The sequence below is a fragment of the Perna viridis genome, chromosome 6, assembly GCF_037379345.1.
Source record: "Perna viridis isolate PV_CMFRI_1.1 ecotype Kerala chromosome 6, ASM3737934v1, whole genome shotgun sequence".
Lineage (NCBI taxonomy): Eukaryota > Metazoa > Mollusca > Bivalvia > Mytilida > Mytilidae > Perna > Perna viridis.
Window position 1 is genome coordinate 12,738,870 of NC_142450.1, and position 17,090 is coordinate 12,755,959.

The window sequence follows — 17,090 nt, forward strand, 5'->3', positions numbered from 1 at the left end:
ATTGTTATGAATTTATATGATAAACTGAGGGGAATTTTGAGTGCGATCTTTGATATCTGGTGCATAGCATCAGCACTCTGCGACATAACAATTAAACAAATTATAAAATTAAATTCTAATATATCTCAATGAATACAATGGTCAGACCGCTTGGTTGGGTAAACGTTAGGTTTATGTTGGGCCAACATTGGGTATTCGTTAGGTCAATGTTGGCATCACGTTGGGCCAACGTTGGCCCAACTATTGCTTGCCCCCGTTGGGCCGACGTTGGCTCTCTTTGCACTTACAACGTTGGGCCAACATTTATGTTCGGACATTATAGAAATGCTTGTTTCTGGCCCCTAATTATATTATTTCTCGGCGATTAAAGTCAAAACATGCACATCAATCAAAGCATCTTTTTCGTGGTATGACATCTTGTGGTGACAAGTCAGAGAAATAAATTCACGTTTAGCCATTACAACAAATTGTCCGGGCATCATAGAAGTGCTTGTTTCTCGTCCCTAATTTCTCAGCGGTTAAATTAAAAACCTTCAAATTCAAAGCATCTTCCGTTTGTACCTATGGAACCTTCTGGTGAGAAGTGAAAAAAATCTATTCACTTAAAGTCAATTTTGGCTCTTAATTCCTAAATGGTTTAAGTCATAACTCCCAAAACCAATCTCAGTTATAGCCTTCCTTTTCTAATTATATGGCACCTTATATACTTAACAATTACTCTGAACACCAAAATGTCTACGGACGCCGGGGAGGACGACGACAACATTCGACCGCAGGTTTTTGCATTTGTATAAAAAAACTGTTTGTTTGTTGGGATTTAACGCCCGAACAGCAATATTTCAGCTATATCCAGGCGAATATAAATAAAAAAAAAATATATAATACATGTACATGGTGAAAATGGGATATACTTTGATTTTTGTATTTCTCGGTTTTGTCCAGGAACTATCAGTGTTTCCAATATACATGTGTATATATACATTCTCACAGGAAATATCTGCGAAAAGGAATGCCGGAAGCATGACGGGTGAGTAAAATCAGGAACATGTCAATGCGGTAAGACAAGAAAATTAACCGAAGATTGTGGTGACAACCATCTACTCCTACAATGAAAGAGATTGGAATTCCGTTCCTCCATGGCACCAAGTCAGAAAATAGCTTGCCAAACAACCTCTAGCATTGCTGGAGTAACGACTATCAGAAGTTCTTAAATGACGGTTTCTATAAACTATAATTGAGGGTACAATTGTGATCTGTGGTCTGATGTGAAGATTTCCAATGCATAATTTATTATGTTTTAAATTTCAGGAATATTTTCAATTACTTTACCATATTGAATTATTATAAATAGTTCACTTGTTGACCAATTATATAACTTAATAAATACGAACGAACCACAAAGTTCACAAAATAAAATCTAGCTATAAAATGCGTCGGTTATCCTTTTTTTAAAGCTAGTACTTGCTCTACCCACAGAGGCTCGTTACAATTGATTTTATAGGTCATAAACATTGTACAACACAAAAATATCGGGCCCTGATAATGTTTATGACCTATATAGTAAATTGTAACGAGCCCCTGTGCTCTTTCCCTGTAATTGAGTTGTAATACTCAGTAATGTAATTCACAAAATCAAATAGTACACTTTGCATTTCCTTGAAAAGATGGTTGTCTTATAAAAGAATAATCAAGGGAACAAAGGTTATAGCGGTAATCAAAAGAATGTAATCCAGGGACAAAGACCAGACATGGAAAACATACATACACAAAGAACATAAAGTAACTAAAATCATACATACAAAGTGACAAAAGCAAATGAGCAACTCATACTCCACTAAAAACTGGGAGCATGGACCAGGTGCACCGGTAGGGTAAGCGTCCTCTGCTATGGATACATTGCAAGAGGGAAAAACATTAACAAAATGATCTGCAGAGTGCAGCTTGATATGACCATAGAGGTCAAACTATTAACAGTGGTGACAAGTATTGACAAACATTCATGATTGGTATGTATGATTCAGCTTTAAATTCAGAGTGTTTCAGCTAGGACCTGACAGTGGTACCAGAGGGCTCTTTTATGTGCTGGGAATACCACAGACCTTTAGACTTGTCAAAATTGTTTTAATACACCTAGGATATATATTGCACTTAGGCATCAACCATTTGATTCCCTGGGGGTGGGGTTGGGGGAGATTATGGATATGTTTCCCTTGAATAAATTGTATTTTTTTCCAGGGCCAATAAAAATATATTTTCATCATCTACATGTATTAAAAACCTTTTATTTTGTCATCTCACTACTGCATAGGACCTTTCATATAGACAGCATGATTTATTGTTTTATTTTTCTTAAGCAAACTTTTTTTCTCTTTTCAGTGATTAGTATATTTTTTTCCACATTTTCCAGAAACAAACCTTTTTTCTCAAAAAATCCCATAGCCCCCCCCCCCACCCCCCAGAATATCAAACGGTTGCTGCCTTAAAGGCAAAAAGAAGCTATTTGCAATGTCTATGCTATATCAAGATGGCTTGAATGACATTGTTTATCAAATCTCATAAAGACAAAATGAAATGACAAAGGACACAGATGCACTCAGATAGACAGTGGGCAAGGGTCTCTGAGGCTGGGATGCAGTGCTCATCCATTTTTATTCAGTGAGGACATAACTTTGGGTAGTGATTAAATGTTTGAAACAGCATAATTTTCCGACAAGGACTTAAGTACTTGTATTTAAACAAGATCTCTACATGCAGTTGTATGTCCCCCAACACAGCAAGAAAAGTTTAAGCCCAAAAGACCCATAACCCTAGTAAAATTTGATGACTCAAAATTTTAATTCTATATTATCTACTACATATGGCAAGTAACAGTTCTTCAAAAATACCTGTTGAGCAGTTTCCAAGGATTTGCTTTCACAAAGTTTGACAGATGGATGCATGGACACCAGTATTTGTTTGTCCCCTTTCATATTAGGGAGGGGGACAATAAAATGTCTTTGGACCAAACAATATTCCCATACCATAATATGACCTCAGATTCTTTATGGCCATATGAACATTAGATAATTTATTCTCGTAAGAAATTTCAATCAAATTAGAACTTACTAGTTTTAGGTAACCAATAACAAATACATGTTTCATTCAAATGAGTGATCTAAAATTGCACAGCCTTCTGTTGTTAAAACCTTCGTATTATTTTACATCAGGACAAAACCATACTTTTACAAGGTAAGAGATTAGAATTCTGCGACATCAAGACAAAAAAAATTGCTTGGCAGACAAAATCAAGCATTACTGGAATAAGCAAAATGAGCAAGGGGAAAATGGCCAATTAACTTGTCTTGCATAGCGACTATTATTCAAAACTATTATTAGAATGTCCATACACACGACTGTTTTTTCCAGTGCATGATTTTTCATGTCGATTTAGGCTATTTTTATATACAAAGCATTTATCACATGTGGAACAGTAGAATCTTTGACCTGTGTGAGCTCTTTTATGGATCCTCAAGTTACAGGTGTCACTGAACATTAGACCACAGATCTGGCACAGGTAGGGTTTATCACCCGTATGAACACGTTCATGGGTTTTTAATCGGTTTTTACGACGGAATGCTTTACCACAGGTTTCACACAGAAATGGTTTTCCTTGAGAATGAGTTTTCCGATGTTTTTTTAAGAGGGACAGGCTGCCAAATTTTTCCCCACAATCCTCACATTCAAATCTCTGTTCATTTGTAAAATTACATTCATGAAGTACAAATTTGGCAAGCTGCTCATTGGATTCCCCACACAAATCACACAGGTAGCCTTTATCATCTCTGTGAATCCTCAAATGTCTTTTCAAATTATATGATTTTGGAAAACACTTTCCACAAATGTCACATTTAAAAGGCTTGATTCCTTTGTGTATATTTTTTATGTGGCATAATAGAGAATCTGATCTAGGGAACAATTTTCGACAGATATCACACTCGTATGTGTTTGTTTTCATATGGCACATTCTGTGTCGTTGTAATTCATGAAGAGTTTGAAACTTTTCTCCACACACGACACAAGTTTGAATTGTTTCATTTTCATGGATCTTGATATGACGTTTCAAGTTGCTATTTGAAGTATATGCCCGTTTACACGAATCACAGGAGTAAGATTTCTTTTTTGGTATTCCATTTGAATGTTCTGCATTTTGTAACTGCCCAAGTCCATGGACAACTGTTTTTTCATCGGAAGCATAATCTAGGAATAAATAAACTTATATATATAAATATGAACTGTACAAGTATAGTCAAACCTGTCAGAACCCAATCCCTTTGAGAATGAAAAGTTTGATCAGTTACAGCAATTTTACAATTTACACAGATTAAAATGAAATGTAAATAAATACATGTACAATCAGAAATGTATGAATATACTTCATATGATGGCTGGTTTAAACAGGTTACTGGTTTGTCCAAAGTTCTGTTTAGACAGGTTTCACAGTATATAACACAATGTATATAAATTATTTTAAGGTCAACTTTGGATTTTAAAAGGTAAATGCAATTTCATAATTTACAAAATTATGTACAGTGAAAACTTTAAACCTAACCTCTTTTGGATTATAAAACTGGTTCAGTTTAGACAGATGTTTGGCTTAGATAGATATTTGGTTTAGACAGGTGTTTGGTTTAGACAGATGTTCGGTTTAGACAGGTGTATGGTTTAGACAGGTTTGGTTTACCAAGGTTCAAAATACATTTAAATTAATATGACATATCTTCATAAAGAGTCTAATTGAGATTATTCAGGATTTGGTTTAGAGAAGTTTCATTGTACATGAGGCTAATTGTTCAGTAAGTATTTATACCTTATAACCTCCAGAAATAACCATCAAAGTGTTTGTTAAGTTTGCCTTCTTTGATACTGGTAGGTCAAATTTAGTTAAAATGCAACGTGGAAAAATGGGGGGAAAATGTTCCAACACTTTTTCCCTATGTAAGCTGTAAAATATATCTATGTCATGGTTGCTTCAGGATAAATTTCAATAGCTCTTCAATAGTTTTCTGGATGTACTGAATAAATTTGTGACAAATAAGACCAAATTAAGAAAAATAATATGCCACTTATTGCCTGATTCTTACACAGAATGGTACTTTACCATCTGTTGATGAGTCTCCATTATCCTCCTTATTCCTATCAGACATCATTTCCGTACCAGAACTGTCCTCTGATTCATCTACTTCTGTTACCCGGAGAACTTTAACCTCTGGTATGATATTTTCTGAAGTTTTTTCTTTCTCAATAGCATCATTACCATTTGGATTATCTAAAAAAAATACATTCTTTCCTTCTTCAAAAGAGGATGAGTAAACGTGAAATCATTTTCTAAACTTTGTAAAAGTTTGATACTTCTATCAAAACATTAAAAATATATCTATGATATGAAGACTGATTTTGAAAAACTGAGAGCAATGATCACTAAAGGACAACCTCGCTCTCCACCAAAGAAAACATATGGTAAAAATATAAACAATGTACAAAAAACAGGAAGTAGATGTTGCACCTGTTTGAAATGAAATCCTACAATATGACACACTCATAAAAAGCTTCTATCAAAGTATCAAAAGAAAATTTTGTCTTCACATCCAGTACATTATGGTTAAAATAATTTTTTTTATGATTTGTCAAACAGAAAGTGAACATGGTTTTGGTCTGAAATTTGCCATAATATATGGCAAACCTAAAGGGTGCATAGCTTTTGCCAATACATCAAATGGCTGTGATTACAATTTAATTAAAATTAGATCCATCAATTGTTGCATTCTGTCACTTCATGTAGGATATAAAAACAATGACCTTTTTAAAATCCTCAGGATTTTCCCTTTGAATAATGCTTTCAATATCATGAAAGATGAAATCTGATTGGCCAATGAGAAAGGTCATCAGAACAGAAAGTAGAATGCAGTGTTGTTAGATACTACATGCAGTGACTGGATGGAACAATTGATAGGTCTTATTTAAATTAGATTGCTGTGATAAATAGTTGTAGATGACACCATAATGAAAAAGGTGTAAGTGGCCAAATGGACAGACACCATGATAAATTTTAAATACTCTCATTTTCAGAGTCAAGGTATAATTAAATTAGATCAACTTACTGGCTTGTGATTCATAAACATCAGGATCTACTTTTATCCGAGATACTTTAACTTCTATTAAAATATTCTTTGAGGGCTCTCTTTTCTCATTTACAGCTTTCTCAATGGTTTTGTCTACAAAAATACACATTTCATTACAAACATATTTTCACCAATCTGCAATATATATCGAAGGTACAAACTTCTTCAACAGTTGCAAATAAAAAAAATGCCTAAGGTAAAAAAAAATTGAATAATTATGAAGTCATGAATGCATATCCAATATTTTAGATGTCACAAATAAAATCCAGACTTCAAATGTCCCAGAGATTTACAACTGACAATGAATATTGTGCTTTTGATATACAGTGTATATTGCAGACTGTGATCAAACTTTTTTTTAATCTCTGGAACATCTGAGTCTGGCTTTTATTTGTGATGTCTTAAACCTTAAATATGTGGTTATGACATTAAATTGTTTTCTTTTTATATCATATATTATATGATATAATTAAGATTAAAATATAACTTTTTTGTATATGCATTATAAACGTTTGCTTAAATCCTATATCGTCTACCCTATATCACACCTCTAAACCTATATCACATACCCTATAATAGCACCCTAGACCTATATCGCACCCCTTCACAGACTATACTTGAAGTCTGGTTTAAATATATGATATTATGAACATGACATGTTAAAATCTGTATCACATACTGTATCAACCCTTGACCTATATCACAGCGCGGGCCGGTGGCCCTTGGGGTGATATAGGAGTCTTGGGTTGTTACAACATGTGATACAGATTTTGACATATAATAGTCAATATATATCCCTTGGCATTTTTTGGATTGCAACAGACAAAGAATGTGGTGCCTTCGATATATATTGCAGATTCATGAAAATATTATTTATTATATAAATAGCAGTATTTTATCAAATGTTCCCATTGAAATAAATTTCGATAATTCACATTGTGAAATAAATTCAGTAAATTCACTCTCGGACTTTCTCATGCCAAAACGTCACAACTTTGTAATCAATCTGACGTTCACAAAATTTGAAATTTATGTTGAAAATAGCAACGCGTAATCGATGAAATCCATGTAATAAATAGAATAATCATTTGGTTATCATGAATAACCAAAATATGATCACTCATGCCAAGAATGCTGTAAGATTTAACTCGAGCGTGGGACAAGTTCCACACACAATCATTAAATGTAGGCATTCTTTGGCATGAGTGATCATATTTTGGTTATTCACTCCTTCCAATTAATTATCCTATTAGTATTACTCTACATGAAGAGAATTTGTGTTTGAATTCATTATGAACAGAGGTTTCCCTCAACTTATGTAGTGTCAGAGGTGTGTTTCACTATACTGCCTTCAATAAGCTTCAACAATGTCTCTCCTTCCCCAACCCACCTGTAATAAAAAAATTTACCTGTATTTTCAATTCAAAGATTTACTATTTCTTTTTCTACTTCTACTGATTTACAGTTTTCTTTAATGTCTGTTCTTTTCAAATATCAAAACTTTTATTTAACATACTTAATGCACCTTATGACACATTGTTTTAAAATTTTTGTTTCAAAAGTTTTGAAATTGCATGGGTTCAAATGAAAGTGTTCCAAACTCTTTCGAGATATTTCAAAAATATGTTGTATGAAAACAATCTAGATGTTTGAAACAACATTAAAGAAAAGATATGCAAAATGTATTTTCGATAGTAAGAAATATAAACTGTACTCCTGTTAAATTTGAATCTTTCTCATGACAACTTTGTTCAGTTGTTGACTGTAGCTTGTACAAATTCATTGACCTCATGTCAAGGGAGATGCCCATGTTCATTAATGAACACAACAAATTCTAAAAAAATAAACAAGCCGTTGATTTGGGATGTCATTTTAATACCTGTACTTTAACAAATTATACATGGAAACTGAGATTAACATTTGTATCTATGGTAGGAACATTTTATGCTCCCACTTTTTGGTGAAGTCAGAATTGCTCATTTACTTTTTCCAATGCAGTCGGTATAGTTTTGTTTTTTATCCTTTGACCTTAAAAATGCTCTTCTATGCAAACGCAAGTCATCTGATCGCAAATCTTTTTCCCAATTGGGCAAATACTGATAACTCAGTGGCGTTAGAAAGACTGTATCAAAAATTTTAATTGCGTGACGTGTTATTTTCTTGAATGAAATGTAGAAAAATTATCAGTTAAAAGAACAAAATTTTACTGCGTCAGCTATCCTTTTTTTAAAGATAGTACCGGTACTTGTTTTTATTTATGGGTTTTATCAGAGTTAGAAATACATGTAGTAGCCAGCCTGAGGCTATTTTTTTGGTGCATTTTTTTTGGCAAAAAATTATATAGCCATATAGTAAATATATTGAAAAATTGTATTCAGGGCTGGCTAGAATTTTAGTGAGTTTCCTATCTTGGTGTTATTTTAATTACTTTATGTTTTTGGTAGTGTTTGTCTGTTTCCCCTGCATCTCTAGTCTAAGTCCCTGGATTATACTCTTTTTGGTTTCCGCTGGGGTCTTGGTCCCCTTAATTGCTAATTATGGTTACATGTACAATGTAGCAATGTTTTAACCTTTTTTTTTTCAAAAAAACGAACTTTTGTTTTAAAAGATTTCAAATGACACTCACTGTCACAGAAATGTTTTTTGAAATTTTCAATAAAATCAGGATTCTTCTGGAGGAAAATTTCACCCTTTTGGGAAGTTCTGTAAGTAGTTGTCTCCCTTCCTTTATTGAATGACACAAATATGGCCTCATTTCCCATTTCTTGTAATCTTGCACACTGAAAAAAAAAATAACTACATGGAGACTTACAAATTTACAAACTGCAAAATAATTTTAAAAAATAATATTACCAGACACCTGCAAATGAATATTAAAAGGACTTGATACAGTAGCTATATTTTTCTTCACAGAAAGTGACTAAAATTTTTTTTATATTTTTTTATAATCTCTCAAAATATCATTAAGTTGTTGTGTCAGAACAGTTAATGATTTTAGACTATGAAGAATAAGAACTGTTTATTAAAGTGTAACCTGAATTAATATAACATTATTACATATACATATTTGAATCTTCCGCCAGCCAAATAGGCTTATGGTGCACTGTTAAATCATTATGTTTAAACAGCAATGAAGAGATTTTCACCTTAAATTGTCAAGTGTTATATTAAATGAACTATTTACCTTGAATTTCAAAAAGGAAATATGATCAAAATAAAATTCTTAGGCTATGCCTAAGAGGTACAGAGCTGTATGTATTCCAATAACTTACACTTTGTTCATAATGCACGCTATGTTGTTATTTTACTGATACCACAACCAGCTGTAATATGTGAAACTTCCTATAACACACGATGTGTATCTGTGTTATAAGTTCAATCACTTTTTAACTGCTTATATCATTTCAATATCAGTCACTTCCAACTGAATAATTTTGTGCCATTTATATTTCAGAGCATCAAGCCATCTACATACATGTATACAGGTAGGCGCTGACACTCTGTCCTTATTAAGTGGTTGTAAGTACAAAAATGTATTTGCATAGAAGTCTGTTACAAAAAGGTTGTGGATAGACAGATAGACAACATAGACACTCATTACCTCCTGCAATTCATCTCAGAGATATAAACAGGCAATACAATGTGTAACAGCATTCCAATTTAAGGTATACTTTTAGACTACAGTACAATTACCATTTTTTCTGCTGTTCTAGATATGTCTTCAACAGTCTTTAAAGAAAGATCTTCTTCATCATGTTCATTCATGGTCAAGTGTCGTCCTATAGTCTTCCTCCTTCTCAAAATTTTGAATGCCGTTTCCTGAAATATAATGGTAACATGCATTGTACATGTACAAATATAAAATTTGAGTTTTATACCAGTCCTTATGAATCAATTTTGAAGACCATGCATGGACTTTGAAAGAGAAGCTACATGTATAGTCTCTTCCCTTGATCTGGTGGATGTTGTCGGGTGTTGGTACAAGCTTAATTTAGTTTGTCATTGCTTGTGATCAATATTTGATCGTCATGATCTTCATTGTATAGGAATTAGTAAGAAATTACATGTATGGTACAGCTTTTAAATAGACTACTTGGAAAAGTTAGATCAAATTTTGTCAAAATCCAGCCAATATCATAGCAACACTTCTATGAGATAACTATATATACATGTACAATGTCTGACATGATTTCAAAAGTTTGGAAAAAATTAATGTGATATAACTATAATAAATATGTACATGTGCATGTAAATGCATAAGCGGTTAACAGAGTTACATGTACAATGTAGTATCTGGACCAGAAGTTTGCAAAAACCTGCAAGAACGTACAAATTTTAAGAAGACAAATTGTACATGCACCTTGATCTGTAATAGGAGAGCATGATTTGACTCATAAAGTTGTACTGTAACCATTGAGGATCCAACCCTAGAATGTTCAGTGACAGACCAGTGATAAATTCTGATCAAGAATTAGTCTTTAACTGCCTATTCAAATCTCACAACCTACTATACTCGGCGTCACATAAATAACATACTGTTAAAATTTGAATAAAAATATTTTCTATGACTTTATTGACACCAACCTTCGTTTAAATTGTCTTAAATGACTTGCTCATTTGTTTAGCCAAACAGCTTCTCCCTAAACAAGTCGCTTATTAGCTTAAATCATGCGTAACAAATCCTTAAGGGAAAATCCCATACTAATATCTGCCATGTTGGTTTTTACGGGACGATTTGTTTACAAACGAAGTTCGTAATTTCCTGTTGAACTCCGGTGACAATCGTCTGCTTGATCAACTTCTCGGTATTGTACGTTGTTCGCGTAAAATAAATCCGAGGTATCCGAAATAACGCCGAAATGCATTCTGGTTTCTTCGGTTTTTGGACAAACCATTTAAACGTAAACAACATCTCCTAGCAACCCAATCACTGTAAACATGGCCCACATTTTACAATGTAAATATTGGCACCGAGAATTAAAATCTGACCGGAATTTAACGATTCAATGTTTAGGGAGAAGCCGTTTGGCTAAACAAATGAGCAAGTCATTTAAGACAATTTAAACGATGGTAGGTGTCAATAAAGTCGCAGAAAATATTTTTATTCAAATTTTAACAGTATGTTATTTATGTGACGCCGAGTATACAAAACAATGCCGCCACGCCAAAGATCCATATCAGGTGAGAAATATACATGTACATGTACATAAACATTTTGTGTACGTAACTTTTGAATTTTCTCTTATTGGGCCAATGACTCATTCTTCAACTTGCAGCATACATGTACATGTAATATAAAATACATTAATATCATATAATAAAATGGGCCAATGAAATGAAAAATCCATAATTTACACAGAAATAGTTCACTGACCAATGCATTTCTATATATTTGGGTCTTAAGGCTAAAAACCACTAATTCCACTTTCCATAGGCTTCTATGCTAATTTCACAATATTCAATGGCTTCTCTGGACTTTACCTTAACTTTAACCTGCAGAGGACTATATATCAGCATGATTCTACATATGTCAGCTCACAATCCTCAGAATGGCATGTGGGGTTAGCAGACTTGCAGTGCAGTACTGGTCACCGGAAGTGAAGGGTCTATAAATAGCATGGAAAATCCCAGTGTTTTCACAAGATAGGGGTATATTTAAAAATCATTATGGAGATTAGGCTTCTCATCACAAGAAGCAAAATGCACCTATAAAATGTACAGAAATGTTTTTCCTTTCAGAAACTGTTTAAATTTTTTAAATAAGATGAGAACTTTTTTCACAGCACTATGAGGAACAGGGGTAATTTCTGCGTAGGACTATTTTTGCGTACGTTCCAAATGCTCATTGGTTGAATTGGTGGTCTGTAACCATAACTCCATTTTTTTGGCAAATGGCCAACTACATTTGTACCTCCTTCTCCAAAAGTGACCCTTGTGCCCCCTAAATTTTGATGTTTAGCATGATACAATGTGTCTTCATTTTTCACAAATTCTCCCCAAATAATGTACATGCCTCTTAAAGCCTAATATCTTGGATTAATCCCTTTTGGGATTCGGTGCCGTAGATCGATGGTGGTCAAAACAAAGAATATCTCCAGTGCAGAATTCCAAAGGCAAAGGGATTAATCTTTGATCTGCCCCTGCATAGCTTCAAAAAAGGAAAGCAAATTCGAATACTACAAATTAGGTATATAAGGCCCTTTTGGACAGAAATGCAACTGATTTGGGAGGTGCAAGAAAACATTATAGAGCAGAAGAAATGCACTCAAAAGTTGTACAAAAAGGGAAAGTGAATTTTAAGAAATTCGTCGAATTTTTAATTCTCACGAATTCAGAGTCGTTTGAAAACTTACTAATTTTAAATGATTTTTAAATTCTTGAGTGAGATCACCTTTAAGTTGAGATACAAATGAATACATCAACTAAAAAACTTTTCTGCATTTCTATTTTTTTCACGCGGAAGTTTACTGGTGTACATAAGTTTAGTACCAACTATCGCACACAATACTTTCCGGATTTCATTAATATTCTAGACTACAAGTCGATTTATTCAAATATCATTATTTTATTAATATGTGACAGGGGTATGTAGGACGAAGTTGGATACATTGATATTTTTTTTTATAAAAAATAGCCATGCAATTATAAAATACAGTTTTACATTTACAGGATACATAATTTAACAAAAGATGTGAGCTCTCATTAGTGATGTCATTAGTTAAGTCAATAAGTGTCAAAATTGTTGGCGAATCAACAATAAAATAAACAAATGAAATTTCATGATAACAATACCAATTTTCGAAACTTTATAATTTTGCTGGTTTATAACCAATTTTGGTTCTGTAAGAGTAATCATGGGAACCAAGGTTATAGCGGTAATCAAAAGAATGTAATCCAGTAACAAAGACCAGACATGGAAACCAGCCATACACAACAAAGAACATAAAGTAACTAAAATCATACATACAAAGTAACACAAGCAAATGAGCAACTCGGACTCCACTAAAAACTGGGAGCATGGACAAGGTGCACCGGTAGGGTAAGCGTCCTCTGCTTTTCTAGAAACACCCGCCGAGTTGCTCATAAAAAGTCAAGTCCGGTTTATAGACAAACGAGGAAAGGCAAACTATGACCCGCTAAATAAATCAGTTTTCATGGTGCAGATGGATACACCATAACGATCCACGAGTTCATGATGCCGACCATAAAACTTCTGTAGTGATGACTTCAATCCTGTAGCAACATAGCCCTGTTCCAGAAGCCTATTTGTTAAAGTTCAAGCGATACAAAAACTCTGCGTAGTTTCGGAAAGCTCTGGCATAACGTATGAGTTGTGATATGAACACTCCATACGCAGGTGCCGAAGGGATGTTGCCACAGATGAAAGGAATGTTGACAATTCTGAATGAAAAGTCATCACGTTTGTCAATAGTTTTCCTTTACCATCGATTTTTAAGTGTAGGTCAAGATATGAGGCTGACTTCACAGTGTCTGTAGTATCCTTTATCTCAAGATCTTTTGAGTAGATGCGATGTATCAAATCCCCGAAATTGAAATGTTTCATTAAGATAAAATAATTAATATTTTGAAAGTGAATTTATAGCTCTTTTACGATCCTCCCAAGTCAGAGTTTTGAGTCCACCTTCGCTCCCTAAGATGGACTCAAAACCCTAACTTGGGAGGATGCTCTTTTACTTGAAAAATAAATTTGTAATTATAATTATATGTAAACGTCCACTCTCATATGAAATTACTATTAAACCATTATGCTAATATAGTCTTATTATTGAATATTTATTTAGAAGTTCCATGGGTATAAAGAGTTTTATTTGCAGTTTAGGGAACCAAAAGAATTTTTTTAATTATCTTAAAAAATGAAAAAAATATGATGATTTAAAGTTGATGCCCCATGCCACTCAATGGATTTTTTGCCAACCAAAACCAAATCACAGGTTCGAACGAAGAATTGGCTATATGTTGAAATTGTTAGAGACCGGGAAATATTGACGCAGTCGGTATAGTTTCGCTTTTTACCCTTAGACCTTGCAGACGTTATTCCACGTGATCGCAATTCTGTTTCCCGATTGGCCAAATACTGATCACTTAGTTGCGTTAGAAATAAATGTATCGAAAATGAAAATTCAACGCGTGCCATATGTTATACCCTGAAATATAAAATAACAAATTTTACTGCGTCGGCTATTTTTATTTTTAAAGATAGTACTTGTTTTTTTTTAAGATTTTAAATATCATGTACAACAGTGACAAATTATATGTTATAGTAGATGGTAAAGGCTAGAAACCACTAATTCCACTTCCCATAGGCTTCTATGCTAATTTCACAATATTCAATGGCTTCTCTGGACTTTACCTTAACTTTAACCTGCAGAGGACTATATATCAGCATGATTCTACATATGTCAGCTCACAATCCTCAGAATGGCATGTGGGGTTAGCAGACTTGCAGTGAAGTACTGGTCACCGGAAGTGAAGGGTCTATAAATAGCATGGGAAATCCCAGTGTTTTCACAAGATAGGGGTATATTTAAAAATCATTGTGGAGATTAGGCTTCACATCACAAGAAGCAAAATGCACCTATAAAATGTACAGAAATGTTTTTCCTGTCAGAAACTGTTTAAATTTTTTAAATAAGATGAGAACTTTTTTCACAGCACTATGAGGAACAGGGGTAATTTCTGCGTAGGACTATTTTTGCCTACGTTCCAAATGCTCATTGGTTGAATTGGTGGTCTGTAACCTAAAGTAACTGGTGTCGTTTGTTCAAAAGTATGGGATTCGACAAGGTGATGTCCTACGTCCAAAATATTTAAATCGTGTATTTTATAAATGATTTCCCTAAAATATTAGAAGACTGATGTGAAAGTTTAAAGCTTAATGACAAATTCATTCCTTGCCTACTCTATGCGGGTGACCTAGTTTTATTTTCTAATACAAAACAAGGGCTTCAATCTCAAATTGATATATCATATAAATATCATAGAGACTGAGTGGTGTCTTGAGATCATAAATAATTGAAAGACAAAAATCAATAAAATGGCAGACTTATGTCAGATGACTTTATCATTGGTGAAAATAAAATAGAATGTGTAAAATTTTATAAATACTTATGATTAATATTTAGCAATACTGGAAAATTTTGTACAGCTCGAAAGACTATGTGACAAGGCATTAAAATTATCATTCAAAATATATAAAAATATTAAATCAGCATCGCCATCTATCAGAACTTTGCTCCATTTATTTGATCACACTATTAAACCAATAATTTTGTATCTAAAATAGTGAAATTTTGCATTGGGTATTAAAACTCTATAAAAAGAAGAAATATGCATCTATTTGAATTATTTAAAGAGTGGGAACCAGAAAAACTATAAATCTTAAATTTTGTATAATTACATGTATAATTTATTCTTGGTGTAAAAAAAAAAACTTGCACTAATATTGGTGTCCTGTCAGAACTAGGAAGGCTGCCTTTATATAATAATATATTGGTGCAAATATTCATGTACTGGCATCGAATTAAAAACTCCCCAACAGATATATACTTCATCATGTTTTCACTGAAAACTTCTCTGACAGACCTAGCAGTTGAACATGGCATTGCCCTAACTGAGATGCAAAAATCTAAGTAAAGCTCAATTTAAAATGAAAAAGCATATAAAAAATCCAATTACAGTGGACAACAGGGGCTTGCTCCCACTATCAAATATACAGCCGGATTCGTATTTATTTACCAATCGGGCTGAATTTTGATAGTGGGAGCAAGCCCCTGGAATTAGACACATTTAAAAGAAGCTGTTAAATGATGATCACAGTAAGTTGATCACTTACTTTAGATTTAAACAAATTTCATTTTAGAAACATGAAGAATCAAATAAATATAGATAAAAGAGATGTATTAGCCAGATTTAGACAAAGCAATCATAATCTCCGCATAGAGAGAGGAAGATACGAACGGAAAAAGGAAGAAGATGGCAAAATATTATACTGCCAAGATCAGAGTTAATCTGCCGCTCATTGGACCTCCTTGAAGACGAACAACTTTTTTATTTACATCTATTTTAATTATTTATGGGGGGGGGTTTACAAAATAGCCTCACATGGCTTTACTTGATAATGATAACCTGTTTATATGGCTCGATCAATTCTAATGAAGACATTCCAAGTTTAATTCCAAGATGAGTGAGCTTATATCGTAATTTTATATGATTTAAGATATTCTATGAAAACAGTAACTTAATTTATTAAATTTTTTAGTTGATTTTTTTTCTCTCTTGGCAGAAAGTTATTATTGATGATGGCACTTTGGACCATGATTTTCAAAAAAAAAATTTTTTACCAAATAAAATTCGAAAAATTCATTGTTTTTAAACTATTATTAGCAAGTTCTGACGAAAATTTTGGAATAAATTCATACATGATTCTTTCTTCGGGGAGTGTATATTAGAGGGAGAGGTCAGAGGACGAAGCCCTCATTACATTTGCCAAACACCGGGAGACCGAACAGTCTGACAGGAAGTAAACATAGATGTGATACTCAGGACCGAGTAAAGAACTTTACTTACACCGAGCCGATACAACGAACGCGGACACTACTAATTAAACACGAACAATTCAAATTCAAATCCAATTTTGTTATTAATCTAATCATGGTCCCTGGGTGTTCACATTAATATCCATCGGATGACATAATAAGACAACACTATAAACAATATAGAGACATAACATAAGGTATTCATGTATACGTAGCACAATACATGCATCTTTTGTATATTTGTAATCTAGGCGAGATAAGATGGCTGACAATTATTGAGAAAACTAGGTGTTTTAAGTTGAGAGAACAAAGTTTTGTCCAACATTAATTTTGTCCAGTGAAAGATAGGCAATTAAAAATTCTGATTTTTCTCTCA

At 33.3% G+C, this 17,090-nt stretch overlaps 1 protein-coding gene across 1 annotated transcript in view; it reads right to left on the minus strand.

Annotated features, from left to right (window-relative positions):
* LOC148613698 (uncharacterized) overlaps positions 1-12,644 on the minus strand; it is a 36,347-nt gene extending 23,703 nt beyond the window's left edge. Inside the window, exons 1-6 of the mRNA XM_088586425.1 lie at positions 12,512-12,644; positions 9,852-9,977; positions 8,785-8,938; positions 6,138-6,251; positions 5,138-5,305; positions 3,359-4,236 (exon numbers count right to left, since the gene is read on the minus strand). Coding sequence (XP_088442551.1) covers positions 3,359-4,236; positions 5,138-5,305; positions 6,138-6,251; positions 8,785-8,938; positions 9,852-9,977; positions 12,512-12,577 — 1,506 coding nt within the window. The 5' untranslated portion in view covers positions 12,578-12,644. The remainder of the gene's footprint in view (positions 1-3,358; positions 4,237-5,137; positions 5,306-6,137; positions 6,252-8,784; positions 8,939-9,851; positions 9,978-12,511) is intronic.
* Between the last annotated feature and the right edge of the window lie 4,446 nt (positions 12,645-17,090).